General features: G+C 43.9%; 3 protein-coding genes across 6 annotated transcripts; all 3 read left to right on the forward strand.

Annotated features, from left to right (window-relative positions):
* The first annotated feature begins 2,850 nt into the window (after positions 1-2,850).
* Positions 2,851-6,471, forward strand: LOC146572287 (actin, cytoplasmic 2). The gene is made up of 7 exons (XM_085276313.1): positions 2,851-2,951; positions 3,964-4,089; positions 4,179-4,418; positions 4,921-5,167; positions 5,252-5,443; positions 5,540-5,721; positions 5,809-6,471. Exons 2-7 carry the CDS (start codon positions 3,967-3,969, stop codon positions 5,950-5,952), a joined length of 1,128 nt encoding a protein of 375 aa, XP_085132439.1. The 5' UTR covers positions 2,851-2,951; positions 3,964-3,966; the 3' UTR covers positions 5,953-6,471.
* Positions 6,472-8,222: 1,751 nt separating this feature from the next.
* Positions 8,223-14,583, forward strand: fbxl18 (F-box and leucine-rich repeat protein 18). 4 transcript variants are annotated; one of them, XM_085276318.1, is made up of 9 exons: positions 8,223-8,311; positions 8,418-8,630; positions 9,335-9,559; positions 9,667-10,016; positions 10,421-10,556; positions 10,638-10,955; positions 11,265-11,716; positions 13,696-13,914; positions 14,029-14,583. In XM_085276318.1, exons 2-9 carry the CDS (start codon positions 8,577-8,579, stop codon positions 14,183-14,185), a joined length of 1,911 nt encoding a protein of 636 aa, XP_085132444.1. In that variant the 5' UTR covers positions 8,223-8,311; positions 8,418-8,576; the 3' UTR covers positions 14,186-14,583. The 4 variants fall into 4 exon arrangements, with proteins under 4 accessions (XP_085132444.1, XP_085132440.1, XP_085132443.1 ...); XM_085276314.1 differs by having other exon boundaries at positions 10,638-11,716; XM_085276317.1 differs by having other exon boundaries at positions 9,335-9,532; positions 10,638-11,716.
* Positions 14,584-17,516: 2,933 nt separating this feature from the next.
* On the forward strand, positions 17,517-22,716 carry ptcd1 (pentatricopeptide repeat domain 1). The gene is made up of 8 exons (XM_085276319.1): positions 17,517-18,236; positions 18,391-18,531; positions 19,650-19,868; positions 19,959-20,060; positions 20,227-20,874; positions 21,105-21,221; positions 21,386-21,568; positions 22,248-22,716. The coding sequence occupies exons 1-8, from the start codon at positions 17,772-17,774 to the stop codon at positions 22,497-22,499; spliced, it is 2,127 nt and encodes a 708-aa protein (XP_085132445.1). The 5' UTR covers positions 17,517-17,771; the 3' UTR covers positions 22,500-22,716.
* The last annotated feature ends 2,156 nt before the right edge of the window (positions 22,717-24,872 follow it).

Here is a 24,872-nt window from a genome sequence, read left to right on the forward strand (position 1 = left end):
CAGTATAACAGAGAAACAAGAAAGCTTTGAATGTCCTTTAGAAAGCCTCCAGAACTATTCCTGAAGACTACTTAAAGTATGAGAAAGCTTGCCTAAGAGTTCAGACTATGTTGGAGAGTAAGGATTGTCATACAAAGTATTGACTTTCGAGTTCCTTAGAATTGTACAAACTCTGTTTTTGCCTAAACAAAATATAAAGAAATGAGGTGACGCAAGCATAATACTGCATATCATTATTGTTCCTAATCTTGTAGCCCTGTATCTCATCTGTTAGGGGCCTAAAAGAAAGGTTGTGTGTCCCTGTGACTCTAAGATAGGACATAATATTTTAGAATTAAAAATTCAGTAAGCTTAAAGGTTGACAGAAGACTTCGTGCTAATGCCTTACATTATACACATGAGATGCATTGTTGTTTCACAGTAATAAATGTGCTATTATTTACTAAATGCGGTTTCTCTCATACCACACATACACGAGCCCTGCCCCCTCAATGCTGTGTATGAAACTCTGCTGAAATGTGACCATTAAACGACTGGAAACACGGTGAAGATTGAAACAGGTATAGTATGCATACTGAGCACACATGGTGCTCACATACAGAAAAAGAGAGTGGCTGAATTGGAGACTTAATGGGAGTTTAAAGGAAGAGGGTGGGGAGAGAAGGGGATGAGTGAGAAGTGGACAGAAGCTACCTGCCAGCTTCTTCCATATACGGTCTTAGTCAGAGCTGGCCTTACCCAGGACTGTGAGTTTCTCTGACTGTGTGAGTGAGCAATGCAGGGAGGGAGTGCCTACATTTGTGTGTTGTAATGCGTGCATGAGTCATGCACGCTGCCTAGTTTTGAAATTGCTCAAGCAAAGGCGTGAGATTGAGAAACTACTGTCTGGATAGAGAACAAAGTTTAAAAGATTATTTTGTAAGATACATTTAATCATTTAAAACTGTGATTGAAACATAAATCGGATAAAGAATACAGAAGAAAATGTGAGCGGTAACAGACAAACATGGCCTTAAAAAGGGAGATTCATTCATTTCCTCAGAGTGGTCACATGACCGGAGCAGCGCATTCTTCCCCCCATGTGACTCTCTCCAATATCTCCTTATATGGACGTCATCCAAAGGAACTCTTAAAGGGATGGTGGTGCCCTGGGTCTATACTTAGTGTGTGTGCGTGCGTGCGTGTGTGTGTGTGTGTGTGTGTGTGTGTGTGTGTGTGTGTTTAGCGTCAATTCAAAGCAGGATAATGCTGAGCGGAAAAGCCAGTTCTCTGATCACCTGATTGCCTACCTACACCTAGCTGTGTGTGTGTGTGTGTGTGTGTGTGTGTGTGTGTGTGTGTGTGTGTGTGTGTGTGTGTGTGTGTGTGTGTGGTCACTTCCTCCATCTGTAGAAGTGAGGCACTTTAAAAGCTTGCTTCCTGTGCCTTTTGGTGATCCAGCTCCCATATATCCTTATTAGGAACACACAGGGCCTGTGAGAATTCCGAGTGTAAGTTTATGAGGCTTTGTCCGGTGCCCTTATTGAGTTAAAGCCCATCCAGCCACCTAATCTCTGGTCAACTTATAAAATGAGCCTTGGAGGAGGATTTTCATTATAAAAATTTAAAAAAAAAATCAACAAAGAATTGAAATAGTTTCAGGCCAGAGGCAAACAATGGTGTGTGAAATACCTGCCTGTGTGTAGGCTGTATGCATACCAGAAGTGAATCATGTTCCTGAGTAATCAATCCAGGCCTAATTGTTTTTATTTTGACACCTAATATAAGTATGTTCTGAAAATAACACGCCTGTTTATCACACGTCATTCACAAGATTAGCCCCGTAAACTCAATTGCACAATTCCTGCGAGGTGATGAAAAGGTAAGACATTTACAGTCTCAGTTTTCAGTTTTATTTGTCATATGCAAGTTAGCACAGGGTCAACATTGCAATGAAATGTATTTGACGAGCAGAAGACAGTCACTCAGCAGACTGGTACAGTAAAAAATAGTAAAGAGCAAAATATTAATAAAATATAGTAAAAGAAAAAAGATTTAACAGTTAACAGACTATATATATATATATATATATATATATATATATATATATATATATATATATATATATAGTCTCGTTACAGTCATGCCCTAAACATTACCGCAATTCAGCCTGGATACATGCATTACTGTCAGTCTGCACTGTGTGCGTTTGTGTTTGTGTGACGCTGGTGTGCCGGGGCAGAAGAGCCAGATAGAGGGTTAACCGTGCTGTCAGTGACCCTGAGATTAAACACCATCCCCAGTCCTGTCACCACAAACAAGCATCCTGCAAACAAATGGGAAATGGAATGGTGAAATCCTCTTCTGAAGCATTCCCTGACCCCGTGAATAAAATTAAGAGCACTCATTCATGGGTATATTATATCACTGAGGCTATAATCAGGATGATCCTGGCACCGTCACAATGTAGAGGATGTAAAAACGACGTAACTATAGGCTGGATTAATTCAGTCTATTAAAGTAATAACTAATACATGCTCAGGGACCATTCAGTGCTTTGCAGCAGGGGTTGTGGGATTTGTCATCCACTAGTCTGTATCCCACTTATGTATTATTATCACATTATGGCAGACAGTTTTAAAAAATCAGCAGGTTTACTGAACACTGAACGACCCCGGATTGATAACTTTTAGGGAGGTATATGGGTTAGTTTAGTGGAACTTGTCCCCCCACTGCTATGTCAGAGCGCACAAACCATGATCTGCATGCGCCACACCCAGTGGATGGAGCCGAACCAATCAGCGGGCGCCGTGCGGAAAGTTCTCCTTTTATGGAGAGGGGCTGCAGCACGAGCCCTCATAAAAATCCTCCACTTTATTGGCCTTCATTGCAGTCAAGTTCAGACACTACATCCTACCGGAGTGTAGCGCTCAGTCACAGTTCTCATACACCGAAAACCCTCCCTCACACAGGTAAGACAACTGCGGAATGTCGGTGGAAGTTTCTTCCTCACATTTTAACGCTTTAATGTAACATTTTGAACAGCGAGTGTTTTCTTTTTTATATATATATATCACTCCTTAGCTTACGAACCAAGTCGTTTTCTCATTTCAAGCTGAAGCCACTTGCTAGGCTTTACAGTGTTCCTATTATTTTGACCGCCACAGTTTTAACCATGTAACGGTTCGGTTTAGAAATGTGGTGACATGTTGCCGCTTATGTTTAAGTGGGTGTGAAATAACCTTGCCACTCGATGCTGTCATCACTTTGTAGTCCGACAAATCAAGACTACGTGTTAAAGGAAAAAAGCTTGACCTTCTCGCTTACATGTAAGCATCCACTGTGGCAGGTCTGCAGCTCTGGTGTCTCCGGTTTCAAACATTCAAACACCAGACCAGGCAAATGCAGATTAGATGGATTAGGCTTATAGAGACTTTACTAATTTTGTAAGTAGAGCTTCTGAAATTAAAGGTTTTTGCTGTGTCACTGCAGCTATCAGTTAATGTGCAAATCCTGGTGCGTCTGCTTCAAATAAATGTGCGAAGTTGGCTTTTTGTTCGTGTAACCTTGCAAATGCGTCAGTCACGACGTTCAGATATATCAGATTTAACTGTGATTTGTAGAAGTTCGTTCAGCTGCTAAAGGGTTTTCTGTGTGGTTAACGGTTGTGGTGAGCTCGGTGAAGGGAGTGGTCGCCTGTCGGTGTCATTTGAGGTTTAGCGACACGCGGGGCGGCTTCCGGGCCGGTCTACAGCAGTCTCTAAGCTGCATTCACTTTTGCCTTATATGGCCATGGCCAGCCCGAGTGAGAAACTGCCTTTGTTTCTCAGCTCTGGATTAGGACTCAACCTTGCGCCACTGCGACATCCAGCGTCCGTTCTCAATAACTGCAAGACTTCATCCAGGCTGTCTGCCAGATGTATCGCACACTGCTGCTGAACATTAGGATTAAAAATCCTTTCCTCCTGTTACTACTTCATACAGAAAATGGAAGACGAAATTGCCGCCCTCGTTGTTGACAACGGATCTGGAATGTGCAAAGCTGGCTTTGCAGGAGATGATGCTCCACGTGCTGTGTTCCCCTCCATTGTTGGACGCCCCAGGCATCAGGTACATATTCCTTAATAAACCTCACATACCTTGTAACCTTTTCATAACTGCTGACCTTTTCATAATTGCACTGCTCTTTGCATTCCTAGGGTGTAATGGTTGGTATGGGCCAGAAAGACAGCTATGTTGGTGACGAGGCACAGAGCAAAAGAGGAATCCTGACCCTCAAGTACCCCATTGAGCACGGAATTGTCACCAACTGGGATGACATGGAGAAGATCTGGCATCACACCTTCTACAATGAGCTGAGAGTTGCCCCTGAGGAGCATCCAGTCTTGCTCACAGAGGCCCCCCTGAACCCCAAGGCCAACAGGGAAAAGATGACGCAGGTAACAAGAGCTGACACCTTGACGAACTTCCCCCTAAGTCAGGAAACTGTTGAGCTGCAGTGCCCAACAACAGGAAACTATGTTGCCACTCGGGTGTTTCTTCCCCTGCTCAATCTGTCTTTCCTCATCCTCCTTCAACCCTCCAGGTTTCCTCTGCCCTCGACTGATCTTTTCAGCTCTGCAGATGCTTCAGGTTTCTATCTCTGCACTGTGATGCATCAGGAATGAGCTGCAGCATGGGCACTGCTGTTTATAAATTAGACTGAGACTTGTGTTTAACTACACGGGTGTCTGCATGAAGCAATGGATGATAATAGAGCAGTTTGCTGCACTTTAACTTTTAGAGTCAGTGTAACAAAGCAGTTTTCTATTGTAGTTGGCATAATACTCAACCCAGTGTGCTGTTCTTTCTGTACAATTGAACTAACACATAGAAACTTATTTCAGAGTACTTTGGCTTTTAGTTTCACTGATCATCTCTTTTCTCCTGCTGTTCTTGCAGATCATGTTTGAGACCTTCAACACTCCTGCCATGTATGTGGCCATCCAGGCAGTGCTGTCCCTGTACGCCTCTGGTCGTACCACTGGTATTGTCATGGACTCAGGTGATGGTGTGACCCACACTGTGCCCATCTATGAAGGCTACGCTCTGCCCCATGCCATCCTCAGGTTGGACCTGGCTGGCAGGGACCTCACAGACTACCTCATGAAAATCCTGACTGAGAGGGGCTACAGCTTCACTACCACAGGTGAGCATGAGGATGGTTTTTGAGACATGATGTGAGGCTTTCAGGGTTTTCTTATCTTAACTGTAATGTTTTCTTGTCTCACAGCTGAGCGTGAGATTGTGCGTGACATCAAGGAGAAGCTGTGCTATGTTGCCCTGGACTTTGAGCAGGAGATGGGAACTGCTGCCTCCTCTTCATCCCTGGAGAAGAGCTATGAGCTGCCTGATGGACAGGTCATCACTATTGGGAATGAGAGGTTCCGTTGCCCAGAGGCTCTCTTCCAGCCCTCATTCCTTGGTAAGCAGCATCAGCTTTAAGACAGACTTCTGTGATTTGTAAAAAGTAGTCCTTTGCAAGGCTAACCTTAACCCCTAATTTTCCAACTCTCCACAGGTATGGAGTCTTGTGGTATCCATGAAACTACCTTTAACAGCATCATGAAGTGTGACGTTGACATCCGTAAGGACCTGTACGCCAACACTGTGCTGTCTGGAGGTACCACCATGTACCCTGGCATTGCTGACCGCATGCAGAAGGAGATCACTTCACTGGCACCCACCACCATGAAGATCAAGGTAAAATTCTTGTTCTGTCTGTTTTATTATAAGTTTATAATAAATGGACTGTATTCATTGCTGACAACTCTACTTCTGCCCTTGCAGATTATTGCTCCCCCAGAGAGGAAGTACTCTGTATGGATTGGAGGCTCCATCCTGGCTTCTCTGTCCACCTTCCAGCAGATGTGGATCAGCAAGCAGGAGTACGATGAGTCCGGCCCCAGCATCGTCCACAGAAAGTGCTTCTAAACAGACTGTCCCCACCCCCACCAAAACACACTGCTACAAACCCAAACTAGCTCAGCATACATGCCTACACCACCACACTGGTGTATGCTGAGCCTACACCTCTTCCATTTTCCCTCATCACTCTGGCTATGGCACCATGCCCCCTGATGGGGAGAAACTCTGCAGGAAGTACGGAGCATCCCAGGCGGTGTGAATGTGTGAGAAACATGATATCCATTGTCGTGTTTGTGTAGGTCATTCCAGTTGTCTTTGTTCACCACCTTATTTGCCTCTATGAAGGTTTATTCTCTGGTGGGCTCGCTGCCCATCAGAACTGTAGTATTGCTTAATATGTAAATTATGTAATCTGAAACTTGTTTTGTTTTTGTACTTTCAGCCTTAAATGATACTTGGTCCAGTTTGTTTTTGTCATCATGCAAAAGACAAGGCTTGTACCTTGTATTGAGGTGTATGAAGGTTTGTGCATAGGGCTTTAAGCCTCTGGTGTACACAACAACCCAATAAAGCGCACATGTCTGACTCAAGTCTGATTTTGTCTTTATGTTGAATGCATCAAAGTAACCTATTCATCATTTGGCCTCAAACTGCACTCTGGGAAAGTTGTTTCAGCTTATGTAAGACTTAGTAAAATGCATCTGGAAGAGACAGAGGCTTTGCTGGTATAAATGGCAAAAGTCAAGAAGTGTGACACCTGGAAGTTAAACCATAGTGGATAGTAGGTTCAGTTTGCACATTAAAATTTAATAAAAGATGAACTCTGCACCCTTAATTTCAGGGGCAACACTTGTGACTTCAGTGTCATAAATGTAGTTGTGTGCTGTAACAATAAGCTACACCTGTCTCATGTTAATCTTGGCAAAAATATGACTGAAACAATAGTGTCTTAAATGACAAATCCAAGAACCAAAGCCTGCTTTTGTCTTAACAACACTTCAGCTTGCAGCTCGTAGGAAGGACTTGGGGGGGTCATGTGAGGAAAGGAATCAAGGATGTCTAAATTAAGAAATGGGATAAGCATTTGGCGTGAATGGCATTGATGGCTGGAGCCCATTTGGCTACTGTTTGCATGTCAGTATAAGGTGCTGCACATGCAACAAACACTGATGCATCAAAGCCTCCATCCAAACACTGTATTATGTGAATTCTGTAGATTCTTTTCTGAAGATTTTTCTTTAATCAGTTTTAAAAAGAATTTAACACACATTTCAGTCTGACTGCTGTCAAGAGTTAAACAGCAAATTTTACAGTCATCAGCCTTCATGGCAGGCTAAATACTGAAGATGGATTTTGAGGAGTATAACTTTACTACAAAAATTTTCTTTATAGTGCCATCATGTGAATAACTGATTATGGGAAACAATAATCAGCTTTTTTTACATTAATGACTTTAGAAAATATATAAGATGTTATATAGTTCTATACATTAGGAAATATAAAGACTGCTGCACTGAAACTTTACTATCTTTCTGTTTAACACTAAAGCTGGCATACATTTGTCTTACCAATACTTTAGATTTGTGAATATTCAATAAATCCTGCATAACTCTCTTATCAGTCTGCATGCCAAAGTCAGGAGTGCAGGAGAAGTAATATGTGAGGGTGGGGCATGTATGAAAACAGGACTGGTGACTGGTGATTTGTGACTGGTTTAGCATATGAGACTTTTGAATTCTCCCTCAGACTGTCTTCTCGAGAGGCTTTTGATTCAGTGGAACCAGCTATTCCTCTCATAAACAGTTCCCTTACATCTGGTTGTATTCCAGCTGCCTTTAAACATGCTGTTGTGCAGCCTCTTATTAAAAAGAAGAACCTGGACCCTGCTGTTTTTTCTAACTACAGACCTATTTCTAAATTACCATTTCTGTCTAAGGTCCTTGGAAAAAAATGTTTTTAAGCAAACAGAGTATGTGGGGAAAGTTTCAGTCAGTGTCAGGTCACATTACAGAGATGGCTTTTTTGAGAGTTCTTAATGATCTGCTTTTAACTGCTGACTCTGGCAGCCCTGCCATTTTAGTTCTTCTAAACCTGTTTGCTGCCTTTGATACTGTGGACAGCAAGATCCTGCTGTCTCGTCTGGTATATGTTACCTCTAGGGCAGTGGTGGGCAACTCCAGGCCTTGAGGGCCGGTGTCCTGCAGGTTTTAGATCTCACCCTGGGTCAACACACCTGAATCAAATGATTAGTTCATTACCATGCCTCTGGAGAACTTCATGACATGTTGAGGAGGTCATTTAGCCATTTAAATCAGCTGTGTTGGATCAAGGACACATCTAAAACCTGAAGGACACTGGCCCTGATTCACTGTAGTGACCCCTAAAGGGAGCAGCCAGCAAAAGAAGACAGCTCTGTTATCGCCCTGTATATTTTTTTATATCTATCTAATAGCATCTATAAAAAAAAATACAAAACTTTATTTAATAACTTTTACAAAATAATTTGTATTTTATTGTGTAAATTGAACCAGCAGGAAGTGTGTCCGTCGCAAAAAGATGTCCGACACGTGCGACAGCATATATCGTCCGTGCAGCTAACGGTAACACAAACGTTCAGCCGCCTGTGGTTTCACGCAGCAGATTCACGGAACATGAAGCTCCAGCTGGGTGGATGAGCCTTTTTTAAAAACATGAGTGGGGATGTGTGCGGAGTTTCAGACGGCATGGATTACCAGATTTTACAGGTTGGTGAAGACGGCATTCACAGTTAGTTAGCGGTGCTGCTGAGCAGGTCAGCTCAAAGTAACGTTAGCGACAAAATGTTAACGCCGGTCAGGTAAGGTTATGCTCCAAACACTTTACACAATTATTTTTTTAATCCCGAGTTTGGTTTACCGGCGTCGGCAGTGTGTTGGAAATAAGTGCGTTTTGGTGTGTGCGCGTGTGGGTTTGTTTGTTTTGTTTTATCGAGAAAACCTGCTAAGCTCAAACGCCCTGGTACTAAAACCATTAAAAGGTTGTATTGTCCCGAAGTGGTATTATCAAATAAAAAAATAACCTGGAGCACAGGGACCACTATTGCCATTTTCTATTAAAAATGTTTCATTTTTATTTTGTTTCTGCTAAATAATGCTTCAGCTATAGTGGGGGTCATACTTCATGAATAAAGATAAACCATGGAGAAATGATTGTTTCTGATCGAGTAAATTGAATACTTAACACATACCTGATATTAATGTTTAAAAAAAAAAAAAACGTACAAAAATGACAATAAAACAGGACACATTAAAAGGAGAGCTGTACAACAGCTACATAAAATAATACTGTCATGGTATAAATTATATTGTCAATTAAATTCCTCTAGAAGGAATTTAATTGACTAATTTTCTAATATTCTCCAAATGGCCTAAAAGCGCCTGTCACTGACACTGTGTGCTGTCTGGTTCAGGCTGTGTGCGATGAGGATACCTTGTCTTCTTCGTCCGTGGGGATGTCAGATTTGTCTGATGAAATCCTGCTATGCATCCTGCGCCATATTCCAGTGTGTGACCTGCTGCTGAATGTGGCAAATGTCTGCCAGAAGCTTAACACGCTGTGCCATGACAAGACCCTGCTCACACATGTCAGCCTGTCTGAGGATTATTGGGTAACTTGCTGCAATATTCAAGTTCATGTATGTGTACAACTTTCCATGTATTTTAAAAAAAGAAAATGCCTCTGTAACAGCAAGTTGTATTCTAATGAAACATTAAATAGACTCTGTTCTTTATTTCTCTCCAGGCTGATGACGCATTGGTTCGACGCATACTAAAGCAGCTGGCCAATCATGTGCAGTCTCTGAGCCTGAATGGCTGCTACTGGCTATCTGGCTCCACCATGGAGCACATCGCACGCTGCAGAGGAGTGACGCACCTAGATGTCACCGGTTGTCGCATCACTTCACTTCGCCTGTCCCGTCTCCTCTCCTCCCTCGCTTTCCTCAAATCCCTCGCTTTTGACGTGGCACCAGGTTTCAACTCTGCTCAGCTCAGCTCAGAGGCAGTGGATGCACTGAGCCGCCTGTCAGAGCTTAGGCAGATGCTGTTGACACCAAGCTACGGTGTAGTGCCATGCTGTGCCCAACTCCGCAAGTAAGGATGTTGGCCCTGACCCAACTGTGTTTTTTGATCCCTTCCCTCCCTAAACCCCTTTCAAATGCTTAGGAGCGGCCCTCTTCAAAGTCTAGAAATATTTGGACAATGTCAGTTTTTATAGGTTTTGGCTCTCTGGACCACCATACTGCGTTTCCTTGAGGTTTTCTGCCAGTCCTTTAATCCAGCCACTCTCTGATAGGTTTACTTTGATTTTTCTTTGATCTGCTTAATTTTCATGACATAACGAGGGAACATGTCTAATTAAAAAAATCTATAAATAGCCTATAAAATGGCTGTCATTTGTAAATTATGTGACAGCTGTGTCTTTGGCTTAAAAAACAAAAATGTATGATATTTAAATGATACAGTGTTGTGTGCATTTGCTTGTCGTTGCACCGTAGGCTGATGTTGCAGTTTGACATCCCAGATGTGACCAAAGAGGGTGTCGGCGTTTGCTGTCAGTTAATGGTCGGTCAGAGCAGCGTGCCACATTATAAACAGCTTGAGGAGTTCACTGCCAGGCTGGCTCCAGGAGAGGTGAGTGTGTTGGGGCTTATGTCCATGAAACCTGTTCCTATATGGGCTTTAATTAACGCGCTTGTGTTGTCATGTTCTTAGGTAAACCAGACCCTGCTCCTCCTATACCTGGCAGTGTTCAGCGTTAACGTTCCGAAGCATCTCAGAGTTTTCCTTGTGTCCATCCCCGGCCCAAACCCGGCTCCCTGGCCTGCTGCTCCCTCAGTGGCTCAGAGCTTGGGTGAGCGGGGCGACCTGGTTGCCCTGCAGCTCCCTCGGTCATGGCTGGACTCTGCATCGCTCAAGCAAGCTCTGGAAGGAAACAGCCCCAAACACCTTAGCTTCAGCCGATGCCCGGCATTGTGGCCACAGGTGTTCCAGTCGCTGTTGAACAGTGGTGTAAGAGACGCCACGCAGCTGGTTAGTCTGAATCTGAGCGGGATCAACCACGTTCCTTACTCGGAGTGCAGGATTGTGGAAGATCAGCTGGCTGCTGGGACAATGAGCCAGCTGGCAGACAGCTGTTCCAACATTAAATACCTAAACTTGATGCACACACATTATCATCATGAAAACTCACCTGGGCTGGAAGGGGAAACCCACCTGTGTGCCAGCTTGGCCAAATTCAGACACCTGCTGTCTCTCACTCTCCCTGCCTGCGCCCTGTCAGACGGTTTAAATACAAATCACACGCAAATGCAGAACACTCATCTCTCTCCGCTTTTCCAGGGATTGAAGAAGGTTCCTCGTGTGGGCCTCCAGAATTACAAGCCTGCCTCAGAGTCCTCTGTGTCAGGGGACAGCACATCGGGGCTCGCTTTGCTGTTAGCTGGCTGCCTTTTTTTAGAGACCTTTGAGCTTATCGGTCCAGGCTTTGCTTCCACACTGCCTCGGCTTGAGCCGTGCACTCGTGCAAGCGTGGAGCCTCGTGGCATGTGCGCTTGGGCACGAGGAATTGGAGATGCACATTTGGCGGTGCTTGAGGCTTTGCCTCAATTGCGTCGCCTGACTCTGGCTGGTCTTCCTGGAGTTCTTAGGGGAACGGGACTGGTACAGCTGGCAAAGCAGTGCAGAGACCTGCGAGTATTATCCCTCGCCAATCTGGGTTCGCTGAAAACCATGAACTACACCGCTGCCTTGCTGGACACACTTAAACAGTGCACGCAGCTACAGGAGCTCAGGTAAGAAGATGACTTTGTGTTCGCTTTGTTTATATAATAGTATGAAGTATGCTCATAGTATGAAAATGTGCTTTAAAACTGTCTGATTTCATACACCTGAAGCAAGAACATTAACATCACTTAAATATTATTCGTATTTATCTTTCTTTTTGCCCCCTATAGACTGTTAGGTTCATATATGCAAATGAGAGGATCTCATCTAAGAAGCACTAACCTGTATGACTGTCCAGCAGACAGTTGGCTCAGTTTTTTCTGTTAATTTGGAGGAAAAAAAACATTAAGGAAATAAAATTTGCCCAACATTTTAAAGTTGACCAAATTGACCTGCCCTTGACTCTCTTCAATCAAAGCATTTAATGTTAATTACCTGTAAAGTGTAATTTGTGAATTATGTTTTGGTTTTGAGAGGCTTTTAAACAAATAGGATTTTCACTTTCCAGTTGTCCAATTGGTCTATATCAGGGGTGGGCAACTCCAGGCCTCAAGGGCCAGCGTCCTGCAGGTTTTAGATGTGTCCTTGATCCAAAACAGCTGATTCAAATGGCTAACTTGCCTCCTTAACATGTGTTGAATTTCTCCAGAGGTCTGGTAATGAACTAATCATTTGATTCAGGTGTGTTGACCCAGGGTGAGATCTAAAATCTGCAGGACACAGGCCCTCAAGGCCTGGAGTTCCCCACTCCTGCTCTTTATTTTACTCTGAACTGGGACAAATCTCAGACTGTTTCTACTTTTAATTCTGACTGAAGACATGTCTGTTCAGATTTTTGTCTTTATATAACCAACCAGCTCTTTATCCTCTCAAGGATACTTGAGGGCGCATGGGAGTTTGCCCAACCAGTCTACATGCGTTTTGTGGACTTGGAGAAGGCATTCGACCGTGTCCCTCAGGGTGTCCTGTGGGAGGTGCTGCGGGAGTATGGGGTGTCTGGCCCATTGCTACGGGCCATTCGATCCCTGTACAACCGTTGCAAGAGCTTGGTTCGCATTGCCAGCAATAAGTCTGACTCGTTCCCGGTGGGTGATGGGCTCCGTCAGGGCTGCCCTTTGTCACCGATTCTGTTCATAATTTTTATGGACAGGATTTCTAGGCGCAGCCAAGTGGCGGAGGGCTTTCACTTTGGTGGCCTCAGAATCTCATCTCTGCTTTTTGCGGATGATGTGGTTCTGTTGGCTTCATCGGGTGAGGGCCTCCAGCTCGCACTGGAACGGTTCGCAGCAGAGTGTGAAGCAGCGGGAATGAGGATCAGCACCTCCACATCTGAGGCCTGGGTCTCAGCCGAAAAGGGGTGGAGTGCCCACTCCGGGTCGGGGAGGAGTTCCTGCCCCAAGTGGAGGAGTTCAAGTATCTCGGGGTCTTGTTCGCGAGTGTTGGGAGAAGGGAGTCGGAGATCGACAGACGGATTGGTGCTGCGGCCGCAGTGATGCGGACGCTGCACCGGTCCATCGTGGTGAAGAGGGAGCTGAGTATAAAAGCGAAGCTCTCAATTTACCGGTCGATCTACGTCCCTACCCTCACCTATGGCCACGAGCTGTGGGTAGTGACCGAAAGAACGAGATCGCGGATACAAGCGGCAGAAATGAGCTTCCTCCGAAGGGTGGCTGGCCTCTCCCTTAGAGATGGGGTGAGACGTTCAGCTATCTGGGAGAGTAGAACTGCTGCTCCTCCACATCGAAAGGAGTCGGCTGAAGTGGTTCGGGCATCTGACAAGGATGCCTCCTGGGTGCCTCCTAGGTGAGGTGTTCCGGGCATGTCCCACCGGGAGGAGGCCCCGGGGCAGACCCAGGACACGCTGGAGAGATTATTTCTCGGCTGGCCTGGGAACGCCTTGGTGTTCCCCCGGATAAGCTAGAGGAGGTGGCTCGCGAGAGGGAGGTCTGGGCTTCTCTGCTTAGGCTGCTTCCCCTGCGACCCGGCCCCGGATAAAGCGGATGAAGATGGATGGATGCATAACTAACTACGTGCATCTGTTTCTTAGGTTGGAGCAGCCCTACCTGAATGCGAATGCGTCGTTCTTCGAGGCTTTGTCCTGCTGCTCCCGACTGCAGCGCGTCTGCCTTATTTCACGCTGTGGCACTTTTGACCCATCAGCCACAGAAACTTTCATGGAGCGGTGCTGCCATGTCGTCATGTGCCACATGTTCATGGGTGGCACCTTAGTGATGTGTCGCACGCTGCAGAAAGCTCTGCTGGACAGGTTGGTGACTGTGTTCATGTATTTAAAGCTAGGGGGTATATTCTGTCGAAAGTTTTACCTGTGGGGTCTTTTCACTCGTTTTGTGTATTTTCTGGCTTTTTTTTTTTCCTTAAGGTTCTCAGCAGAGCGCCCGGCACTCAGTGTGGTCATCTATCCGTTACAACACGAAGACCTACCCTCAGTCATCAGAGATATCCCATTAACACTGCTGGACCGGATCACTTTGTTTCAGAGCCACGTGGCTCAACCACCACATTTATCACCATTGTGACCTCATCAGGATGCTTTAGTGTGATTGGTGCTCAGCAGTTGAGGTGCTCATCATTTTTTTTTTTTTTTTTTTTTTTTTTTTTTCTCCTCTTGCACGAAATAAAATCCACAAATGATGCTGAGACTGAATGTCATCAGCACCATCATTTCTGTTTGTGTGCTCCACGATTGTTTACATTTACACCGGTGATCATCTTTCCAAGGGAAATAGACTCACTCAGGCTCACGGTTCGTTCCAGGATGTTTCAGATGTACTGCGGCTCTGTGACGGTTGTGGCTTCTCTATCACAAATCATTACAGTTCCTTTAAAATGAAGTGCCAAAATGGATTTTAGGATGCATTTGTATTTTAAACTTTGTACCAAATATCATAATAAAGTCTGTGTAAATAATTTTTAATCCTTCCCTTGTGTGCTGCTCTTCCATTCATGGCAGGCTGTTATTTTTATTTATTTATTTATTTTTTGAAGTAACTATAGTGGAATAGCACTGGAGGTAACTTTTTTTTTTTTTTTTTTTTTGTGTGTGTTTCAGTGTACTCAGTTTGAGACAAAATAATATATTGACATCTCTTTCATTTCAATATTCTCTGAGAACATAAAATTGGGTGGAGATTTGATTTATTTGATAAGTTATCATATTCATACTCAATTACCTTTTTATAAAGTATATTTGGGATCCAGACTTTTTAACACCATGTACAAAGTTCAAAATGAATTGGAAAGAAGCAGAAAGTCAAAATGAATCATTTAATGTTCATGGAACCCCATTTACAGTTAATTACTGCCTGTAGTCTTTGACCTACAGAGCCATCAGCAGGAGCTCTACTCAGACCTTTATTAAAGCCACTTAAAGATGGAGCTTCCTGTGTGATATTGGGCTCGCCTACAGCAGTGATGACCTCAGAGAATATGTCATCACCCTGACAAGCTGTGTGGCTGTTTGAGCTGCATGAATATGAATCATGTCCTTCACCGTCAGTCTGACTCAAACAAAGCACACAGAAAGTGAGTGAGTAGCCATGGATACCCATCAGTCTGTGTGACTTGGTCAGGAACTATGACACACTAAAATGTACTGTAGGTAGGCTAGATGAGAAGAAAAAGACCGGTTGCCACCTCTCCTCGGTTACATTTTCAGGTTTCTTCCTGTTAAAAGGGAGTTTTTCCTTTTCACTGTTGAAAAATGCTTGCTCATGGAGGGTTGTATGATTGTTGGGGTTTTCTCTGTATTATTGTAGGGTCCATGGGACCATGATATACAGCACCTTTAGGGGACTGTTGTTCTAATTTGGCAAAATAGAAATAAAACTGAATTCAACTGAAAAAATGAAGATCTGTCCACATTTACATATCTGTAAACTCCAGCGGCTGCAAAATCTTTCCAAACTTCTTGCTGTCTGTGATTTCAGTCGGAGTCTCAAAAACACTCCGAACACTGCCGAAGCTGTCTCTCGTACACTGGGGTTGTAGATTTCTGATTTTTCTGATCAGCCACAGCAGCGAGTGCCATGCTGGCCTTTTAATGATAAAGACTTGAAGAAGAGAGAGAATTTTTATTTTCTTCAAAGGCAGCTTCAGGGTGCCATAAAGACAGATTATTTTCACCAAGAGTACTTGACTTTTGTTGGTTTTGGGTAATTTGCATGATTAAAAATTAAGATCCAAATATATGTATCTACAGGGATTGTAACAGGAAACAGGTGCACTTCTTTCCACATCACAATTCAGTGCTTTGTCTCAAAATAACAGCAAAATGCAGAACTTAGAAAAAACCCCAAAATACTTAGTTCCTTAATTTCAAATAAAAGCTAGCATTGATTATTCATACATTTTTTGCACTTTTTATCCACTTTAAAGTTTACTGTGCTTAGTGTCGACGTGGGACACTTTTCAAACTTTGTTGTGCTATTGTACTAACTATGACTGTGCAATGACAATAAAGAGTTCACAGTGATGGAAACATTCCTCAGAGATTTTGGTCCATGTGGACATGACAGCATCATACAGTTGCTGCAGATTATTCAGCTGCACATCCATGATGTGACTCTCCCGTTTTACCACCATGCTAAAGGTGCTGTACTTGATTGCTATCTGGTGACTGTGGACTCATTTTAAGTCCAACTCACCTTTAACTTAACTCTAAATCTTCAAGAAATCACTTTCATGACCTGAGCTTTGTTACATGGTGTGTTATCCTACTGGAAGCAGCCATAAAAAGATGGGTAAAGCCTAGTCCCAAAGGGAAAAACAATGTCAGCCACAATACTCAGATAGGCTGTGTTAAAGTGATGCTCAGTTGATGCTAAGGGGCCCTAAGTTTGCCAAAAAATACTCACCCACACTTTTACACCATCACTACCAGTCCGAACTGTTATAACTAAACATATCTGTTTATGCCAAATTGTGAACCTACAATCTGAATGTCACAGCAGAAATCAAGACTCCTCCGCTCGGAAAATGTTTTTGTAATCTTCTCTCGTGCAGTGTTGGTGAGCCTGTGCGAACTGTAGCCTCGGTTTCCTGTTCTTAGCGCACAGAAGTAGCACCTGGTGTGATTCTGCATACCTTGGTTGTAACGACTGGTTATTTGAATCACTGTTGCCTTTGTATCAGCTTCATTCTCCTCTGCCGCTCACAGAATATTTTCTCTTTTTCAGACCATTCAGTGTAATAAAAAGAGATGATCGTGTGGGAAAAGCCAAGTTAATCAACAGTTTCTGAAACACTCAAACTATCCCACCTGCCACACTGGAAGTCATGTAATGCTCGGTTTGACCATCAGCTGGTCATCTTGACCACGTCTACATCCCTAAATGCACTGAGTTCCTGTCATGTGATTGGCTGGTTAAGTATATGCGTTAACAAGCTTTAGCCTATTGAACTGAACTTGGAGCCCTCTGCTGAAATAATACCATAGTGTGACATGCTGCTGTAGCTTTCCTTGCAAGGGTAATAATGCTGACTAAACTATCCTGCCTATTCACTTGAGGGTTTATTACCTGTTTCATTTAAGCCTTGCTTGACCCCACCTGACCCGCCACTTAGATATTAACTAGAACATTTTCCTGGATGTTTAGTAAATAGAAAGATGTGGCTTTAGCCTTCACCTCATTTCACCCCATTCAAAAGACGGAACATGTACTTTCATAGCCAGCAGGGGGCGATATCAATCTATCTAAAGATTATGTGAAGCCTAAACACCACACAGGCGTACTAACATATTGTCGATGTAGTCGATCGAAGTACGCCATCCTTAATTAACTAGACTGGTATTTTTCAACAATTTATGTAAACCGTTAATAGAAATATACTTTTAATTAAATTAAATTAAATTTGTTAATTTACTCCAACGATCTAAAAAATAATCCCCCAAAAAGACGCTCATAATTATATTTGTATATCTACTATTAAGGTCTGGGCAAGTTTGTGTCATTGAAACATCGTGGTTGTACTCAGCTTGTCAGCAGCTAGTTAGTGCACCTTTAGCTAGCCTTGTAAGTGTAACACATTTTGTAGTTTTCTGACAAAAGGAAGAAACCCGACATGATCCGTTAGCTTTTAACCAGCTCGCTAACACTAACAAACATGCTGACGTCCGTTGTCCGTTCGTGTGCGCGAAACGGGAGGAAAATATCGCTTCCTGCTGCCAGGCTGTGCACATTTTCAACCTTTAGGAAGTCACCAGAACCGCTAACTCTAACAGGCAGACGGGATGTGTCACAGCACCCTTTATCCAGGCTTCTCACACACACTCCCTGGCATCCTAGGCCCGTGTGTCTGTCAGCCCTCTCCCGAGGAGACGCGGACCCACTGGACTCCCCCTCTGAACCACTTGACTGGGAAAACTTCGGCTCTCTGTCTACCGACATGGCCTCCAGGAGGACGTTCAGGAAAAGCAGCCCAGGCCTCCGGGACCTGCAGTACCGGGAAGACGGAACCGGGAACGAAGAAGAGCGAGAAGACGCCGGTAAACCTCAGAGGAGGCCCGTGAGGAGAAATACACCGTACTGGTACTTCTTACAATGCAAAAAGCTCATCAAAGAGAACAAGGTTAGTGTGGCTGAGCAGTTTTATGTTAACTGCTGTTCTTTCTCTTCTTCTTCTTCTTCTTCTTTGTGTTTAACTTGGCAACCAACGTAAAGGAGCATTCTGTTCTTTCTCTTCCCTGCTGATGTGTTTATAACCCTCCTCTGTGCTCTCACAGCTACAGGAGGCTCTGGATGTGTTCAGCAGGGACATGCTGCAGGGAGAGAGGCTGCAGCCGGAGGAGTACAACTACACGGTCCTGATAGGAGGCTGTGGACGAGCTGGACAACTGAAAAAAGCCTTCAAACTCTACAATGATGTAAGCATATTTAATTTGACCAATTGAAATGAGATGTCAGTGTGCAAGGTACACTCTAACTCTAAGTTAAAATATTCATGTTTGACAGTTTTAGAGTGGTGTTGATTCAGGTGCTGCAGTTTCCAGTTGCTGAATTGTGATGTTTGCAGATGACATTGTGATATGTAGTGAGGCTAAGGAGCAGGTGGAAGCAAGACGGGAGATGTGCAAGGAGTAGAGAAGGTGAATGCCTGGGGTCAACAATCCGAAGCAACAGGCAGGGTGAAAGATTTAAAGGGAAGGTCTAGAAGAGCTTCGATGGTGTATGGTTGGGAGACGGTGGCTCTGACTAAAGATAGGAGTAGTTCAAGGTGGCAGAGTTGAAGATGCTCTGATTTTCATCAGTAGTGACCAGGATGGACAAAATTCTAAATGTAGTTTATCACAGGGACAGCTGCTCAGGTGAAGCAATTTGGAGACAAAGTTAGAGAGGCAAGGCTGAAATGGTTTGGACATGTGCAGAGAAGAGATGGTGGATGTAGTGAACAAAGGATGTTGAAGATGGAGCTGCCAGCGGGAAACAAGGAAGACCACAGAGAAGATGCATGAATATGGACCTCGCTTTTAATATCCACAAGAAGAGACTAAGATTAATACAAATGATTTGTACAATTGAACTGCCCCACATACCAGCTACTACAGCCATCAAAGTTACTATAAATTTATTTGTATGGCAGTCAAGATTTAATGAGAAACATTACTTTAAATGCTGCAGGCTGCCAATCCCTCCACCCTCCAGATTTGTGTCAGGAAAACTGTGGAGATTGGCTATAATCAAAGAACAGATTCTAGTATTTTTAAAGCTTCAGACACTGATGCGAGACTCCTATGTGTTTGTGTGTTAAAATAAATATGTCTTATTTCAAATTCAGAGGGGTTAAAAGCTTGGGGACTGCTTTAGTCCACTAATGCCATAGAAGAGCCAGCTTTCACAATCAGTTTAGTTTCATTGTAGATGTTTGTTTTTTTTAAATATTTAAGTGTGTTATTCATTCTTGTCCTTTATTCTGACAGATCGTTATACACAGTCAGAAACCCTCTCTGTAATTATTTGTTTATTTATTTATTTTCTCTCCTAGATGAAGAAGCGTGGTCTCACTGCTAACGATGCAACCTACACGGCGCTCTTCAACGCCTGCGCCGAGTCGCCTTCAAAACAAGCTGGCCTGCAGCAAGCGCTGAAGCTAGAGCAAGAGCTCCGTCGCAAAAACTACCCTCTCAGCACAATCACGTACCACGCTCTTCTGAAGGCGCACGCCGTCACCAACCACCTTCAGGCCTGCATTTATACGCTCAGGGTAGGACACACAGCTGCATGTTTATAAGGGAGAAAGCTCATCCATTGTCACCAAATTGTGTCTTATTCTGGGTTTGTGTGCATTTTGTAGGAGATGCTGGAGAATGGTCATGCTGTAACTCAGGAGACATTTCACTACCTGCTGATGGGCTGCTTGAAGGACAAAGAGGCAGGATTCAGGCTGGCGTTACAGGTACGTAATACTTAAGTGTGGGATGTTTTTAGGAGTAAACTTTAAAATAGCCCAACCAATGCCAGCTCTCGTTGATCTTAAAAATCTGATAATGATACATCAGGTGGTCATTAAACAATATTGATACTTGATACACAAATGAGCTCCTTCGTAATGTTCATTTCAGGTGTGGCGCCAGATGCTGCAGTCAGGGATTCGTCCTGACTCGCACAACTATACCCTGCTCCTGAGAACTGCCAGAGATTGTGGACTTGGCGATCCTGCCTTGGCCACTGCTCTTCTGCTGGGGACTGACTGTGAGGGTCAGAAAGGGAGCAAGGATGTGTCGGAGTCCAGGTGCAAGGCTGTGATAGACATCGACCTACTTGAGAGACGGTTATTTATCCAGCCTGAGCAGAAGGAAGACAGCAGTGAGACGCGACTCAGACATGACTCGGCCCATCTGATACCGGTCAGGCAAACAGTAAATGCCCGATTACCCGGAGAGTTAGTCGCCAACTCCTCTGCTCCTAACCTACTAGAACTTTTTGAGGGTAAAAGAGGTGCTGTGGTCTCCCTTGGCACTGTAGATAAAATGTCAGACAGGCTCGCCCTCATCGGTGGAGCTAAAGGTTTTCTAGAGAGGATGGAAGCTAACGGACTCAGTCCAAACCTCAGGACTCTGACCCTACTGGCCGACACGATGGAGCCAGGCTACCAGTCTCTGCAGGTGTTGTTGAAGGTCGCCAAACGGCATCAAGTGAAGCTTGATGTCGCGTTCTTCAACTCTGTGATTCACAGATCAGCGCGAGCCGGGGACTTGGACGAGGCAAAGGTAGGTGTGTGTGTGTGTGTGTGTGTGTGTGTTGTTTTTGTTTGTGACGCCCATCCTGGAGCAACTTCTTAGGAGAAATAGTCCTCAGAAAAACTGTTGTCTATCTGGTATCTGTAAATCTGGAGGAGGAAGGAACACAAATTTTAAACTTGGGTAAACGTTAACAAAATTGGAGTTAGAAATGTTTAAACTGTGCGTGCTGTTTTTCACACACTTCTTTCACTTTTCAGGCTGTGCTGAGTGTAATGAGACAGCGCAATGTAAATGTGGATCTGCAGACATTTGGGTGCCTTGCATTAGCCTGTGACCAGCAGAAAGACGGCCTTCAGTTGCTGAAAGGCATAGAGGTGACAAAGCATATGTTATTACACTAAATTTGGCTGTTTATTGACCTGAATTCTGTCTCTGGCATTGTTAGTGCAGAACTCGCCCCCTGCTGGTCGGTAGAAGGAATGCAGGGTTTAGGTGCTTGTGCATCTTAGTTAACTTTGCTCTATGCGTTTTTTCTCAGGAAGCAGGACTGAGGCCTAACGTCCACGTGTTCTCTGCTCTGATTGGCCGAGCGAGTCGCAAACTGGATTACGTCTACCTAAGAACAATCCTTAAAACCATGAGTGACATGAAAGTCTGGCCTAATGAGGTCATCATCAGACAGCTGGAGTTTGCTGCACAATATCCTCCCAACTATAACCAGGTCAGCATGCACCCATCTATACTGAGCACATCTGTAATGATTGGTACATGAGTGTTTCCCAAATATTTAGAGAAGGCATATGCTCTTTTCAAATAATTGCTAGGATATTCCTTTATAAGTTTTTTTTTTTCTAATTCACAAATAAGTGCCATATAACACAGAGTGCACAACTCTGTTGCTTGTGAAGCTCGCACACAAGAATTTCACTCACATGTGCTGTACCAATGTACCTGCACATGTGATGTGACAATAAAAGTGATTTGATTTGATTTGATATAATTAGCTGCCTCTCCAGTGAGTCTCTTATCACAGACTTCAGCTGGTGCCAAGCTCACTGAGGCTGCAGAGCAGAACAATTATTACTGGCTGCAGTCCAAAGCAGGCAAGTTGCAAGTCCAGCCAATGTTAAAATACACAGGCAGACCAGTCAAGTAAAATCTAAATTGGAAACACGGGAATAAAAAACACTGTAAACTATTTTGCTCTAATTGAAGTGTGTATGCTGTCAATCTTAATGCCTCTCTGTTTACTGACTTCAGTGCAGTCTGTAAACAGACAACTTCTTCTCATTTCGTGGCACAACAAAGATCCAACTTGGAAGGTGACTGTATGACTCACATTTCTCCTTTCACTCTGGTCCCCTCACTTTTTGGCACCCTCTCCCCTCTCTCTATCCCAGTACAAATCCAGAAACAACTATCTGGTCCAAATTGACGGTTTCCGTGGTTACTACCAGCAGTGGCTCAAGCACATGCCTGCTCAGAGCGCTGAGGAGGAGCAGGGAGCGCTGCAGTCCCAGACAGATGCTGCAGAGCTGAGAACAGAGGCTGCAGATGGGCTGACGGAGGCCCAGAGGAACCACAGAGCAGCAGCCAGGAGGTGTCATACTCGCAACAGGGACAGGAAGAGCAGCAGCACGTCCACTGTATGACTGAACTCCAGGAGATCATCACGACCACTCTTTTACCTGCTGCTTGTTCTGTAATAAACTTTATAACCCTGGATGGACTTGGATCAAAATAGTGGCTCATGTGGTTGCGTTATTCTTGAAAAACAGTGATGTCATTGTAATTTATGTTCCAGTTTCAAGTTTTTGGGCTTGTTTATTGAAAAATAAAACTTCTTCATCTCCATCTTTTCAGTTATACTGTCATTTTAAAGGTACCCAACCAACCCATTGGCTTTCAGTGACCCACACTGGTCATAAAATTTGTGGATTTCGGGTTAACTGAGTATTAATATTGATCAGCGTTTCAATAAACAAACAGCAGTTTCATAACGTTGTTTGGTGTGAGGATTACCTGCATTTGTAAGCAAGTTGAGGGCCTTTGTTAAATGTCAGGTTTGCTCAGTTCATTTTCAAAGTCAACTTTTATCCAAACGAACAGTAAGCGTGAACCTGATGACCCAGAGCTGAAGATAAATCATCTTGCAATAAGAGGCAAACGCATTTCTGATTTCTAAAGCAGCTGTTCCCAGACTCGCTGCTTCAGCCCACTCAAACCTTTAATCAGTACAGGACTGTACTACTTTGTGTTTTAATGGATTCAGTTTGATCTCCTGTGGATTTGCTTGAGACTGATTCTGCAGAAATGGCTTATATTTCCGTTCAGTTTCAACCTTCCTCCCGTGCTGACTGCTGGACGAGACCGAAGCACAGGAGAGGAGAGGTGTCTGGCTCAGTGTGTGGGCTGTATACGGGGAGTGCAGAATTATTAGGCAAATGAGTATTTTGTCCACATCATCCTCTTCATGCATGTTGTCTTACTCCAAGCTGTATAGGCTCGAAAGCCTACTACCAATTAAGCATATTAGGTGATGTGCATCTCTGTAATGAGAAGGGGTGTGGTCTAATGACATCAACACCCTATATCAGGTGTGCATAATTATTAGGCAACGTCCTTTCCTTTGGCAAAATGGGTCAAAAGAAGGACTTGACAGGCTCAGAAAAGTCAAAAATAGTGAGATATCTTGCAGAGGGATGCAGCAGTCTCAAAATTGCAAAGCTTCTGAAGCGTGATCATCGAACAATCAAGCGTTTCATTCAAAATAGTCAACAGGGTCTCAAGAAGCGTGTGGAAAAACCAAGGCGCAAAATAACTGCCCATGAACTGAGAAAAGTCAAGCGTGCAGCTGCCAAGATGCCACTTGCCACCAGTTTGGCCATATTTCAGAGCTGCAACATCACTGGAGTGCCCAAAAGCACAAGGTGTGCAATACTCAGAGACATGGCCAAGGTAAGAAAGGCTGAAAGACGACCACCACTGAACAAGACACACAAGCTGAAACGTCAAGACTGGGCCAAGAAATATCTCAAGACTGGTTTTTCTAAGGTTTTATGGAATGATGAAATGAGAGTGAGTCTTGATGGGCCAGATGGATGGGCCTGTGGCTGGATTGGTAAAGGGCAGAGAGCTCCAGTCCGACTCAGACGCCAGCAAGGTGGAGGTGGAGTACTGGTTTGGGCTGGTATCATCAAAGATGAGCTTGTGGGGCCTTTTCGGGTTGAGGATGGAGTCAAGCTCAACTCCCAGTCCTACTGCCAGTTTCTGGAAGACACCTTCTTCAAGCAGTGGTACAGGAAGAAGTCCGCATCCTTCAAGAAAAACATGATTTTCATGCAGGACAATGCTCCATCACACGCGTCCAAGTACTCCACAGCGTGGCTGGCAAGAAAGGGTATAAAAGAAGAAAAACTAATGACATGGCCTCCTTGTTCACCTGATCTGAACCCCATTGAGAACCTGTGGTCCATCATCAAATGTAAGATTTACAAGGAGGGAAAACAGTACACCTCTCTGAACAGTGTCTGGGAGGCTGTGGTTGCTGCTGCACGCAATGTTGATGGTGAACAGATCAAAACACTGACAGAATCCATGGATGGCAGGCTTTTGAGTGTCCTTGCAAAGAAAGGTGGCTATATTGGTCGCTGATTGGTTTTTGTTTTGTTTTTGAATGTCAGAAATGTATATTTGTGAATGTGGAGATGTTATATTGGTGTCACTGGTAAAAATAAATAATTGAAATGGGTATATATTTGTTTTTTGTTAAGTTGCCTAATAATTATGCACAGTAATAGTCACCTGCACACACAGATATCCCCCTAAAATAGCTAAAACTAAAAACAAACCAAAAACTACTTCCAAAAACATTCAGCTTTGATATTAATGAGTTTTTTGGGTTCATTGAGAACATGGTTGTTGTTCAATAATAACATTATTCCTCAAAAATACAACTTGCCTAATAATTCTGCACTCCCTGTATTGATGCTGGCAGCATCTGATAAATCACATAATTTATGCAT

This window comes from Mchenga conophoros, linkage group LG6, assembly GCF_057382185.1.
Source record: "Mchenga conophoros isolate Kocher_MC1m ecotype Shallow Benthic linkage group LG6, M_conophoros_male_GT1.1, whole genome shotgun sequence".
In the NCBI taxonomy this organism is placed as follows: domain Eukaryota; kingdom Metazoa; phylum Chordata; class Actinopteri; order Cichliformes; family Cichlidae; genus Mchenga; species Mchenga conophoros.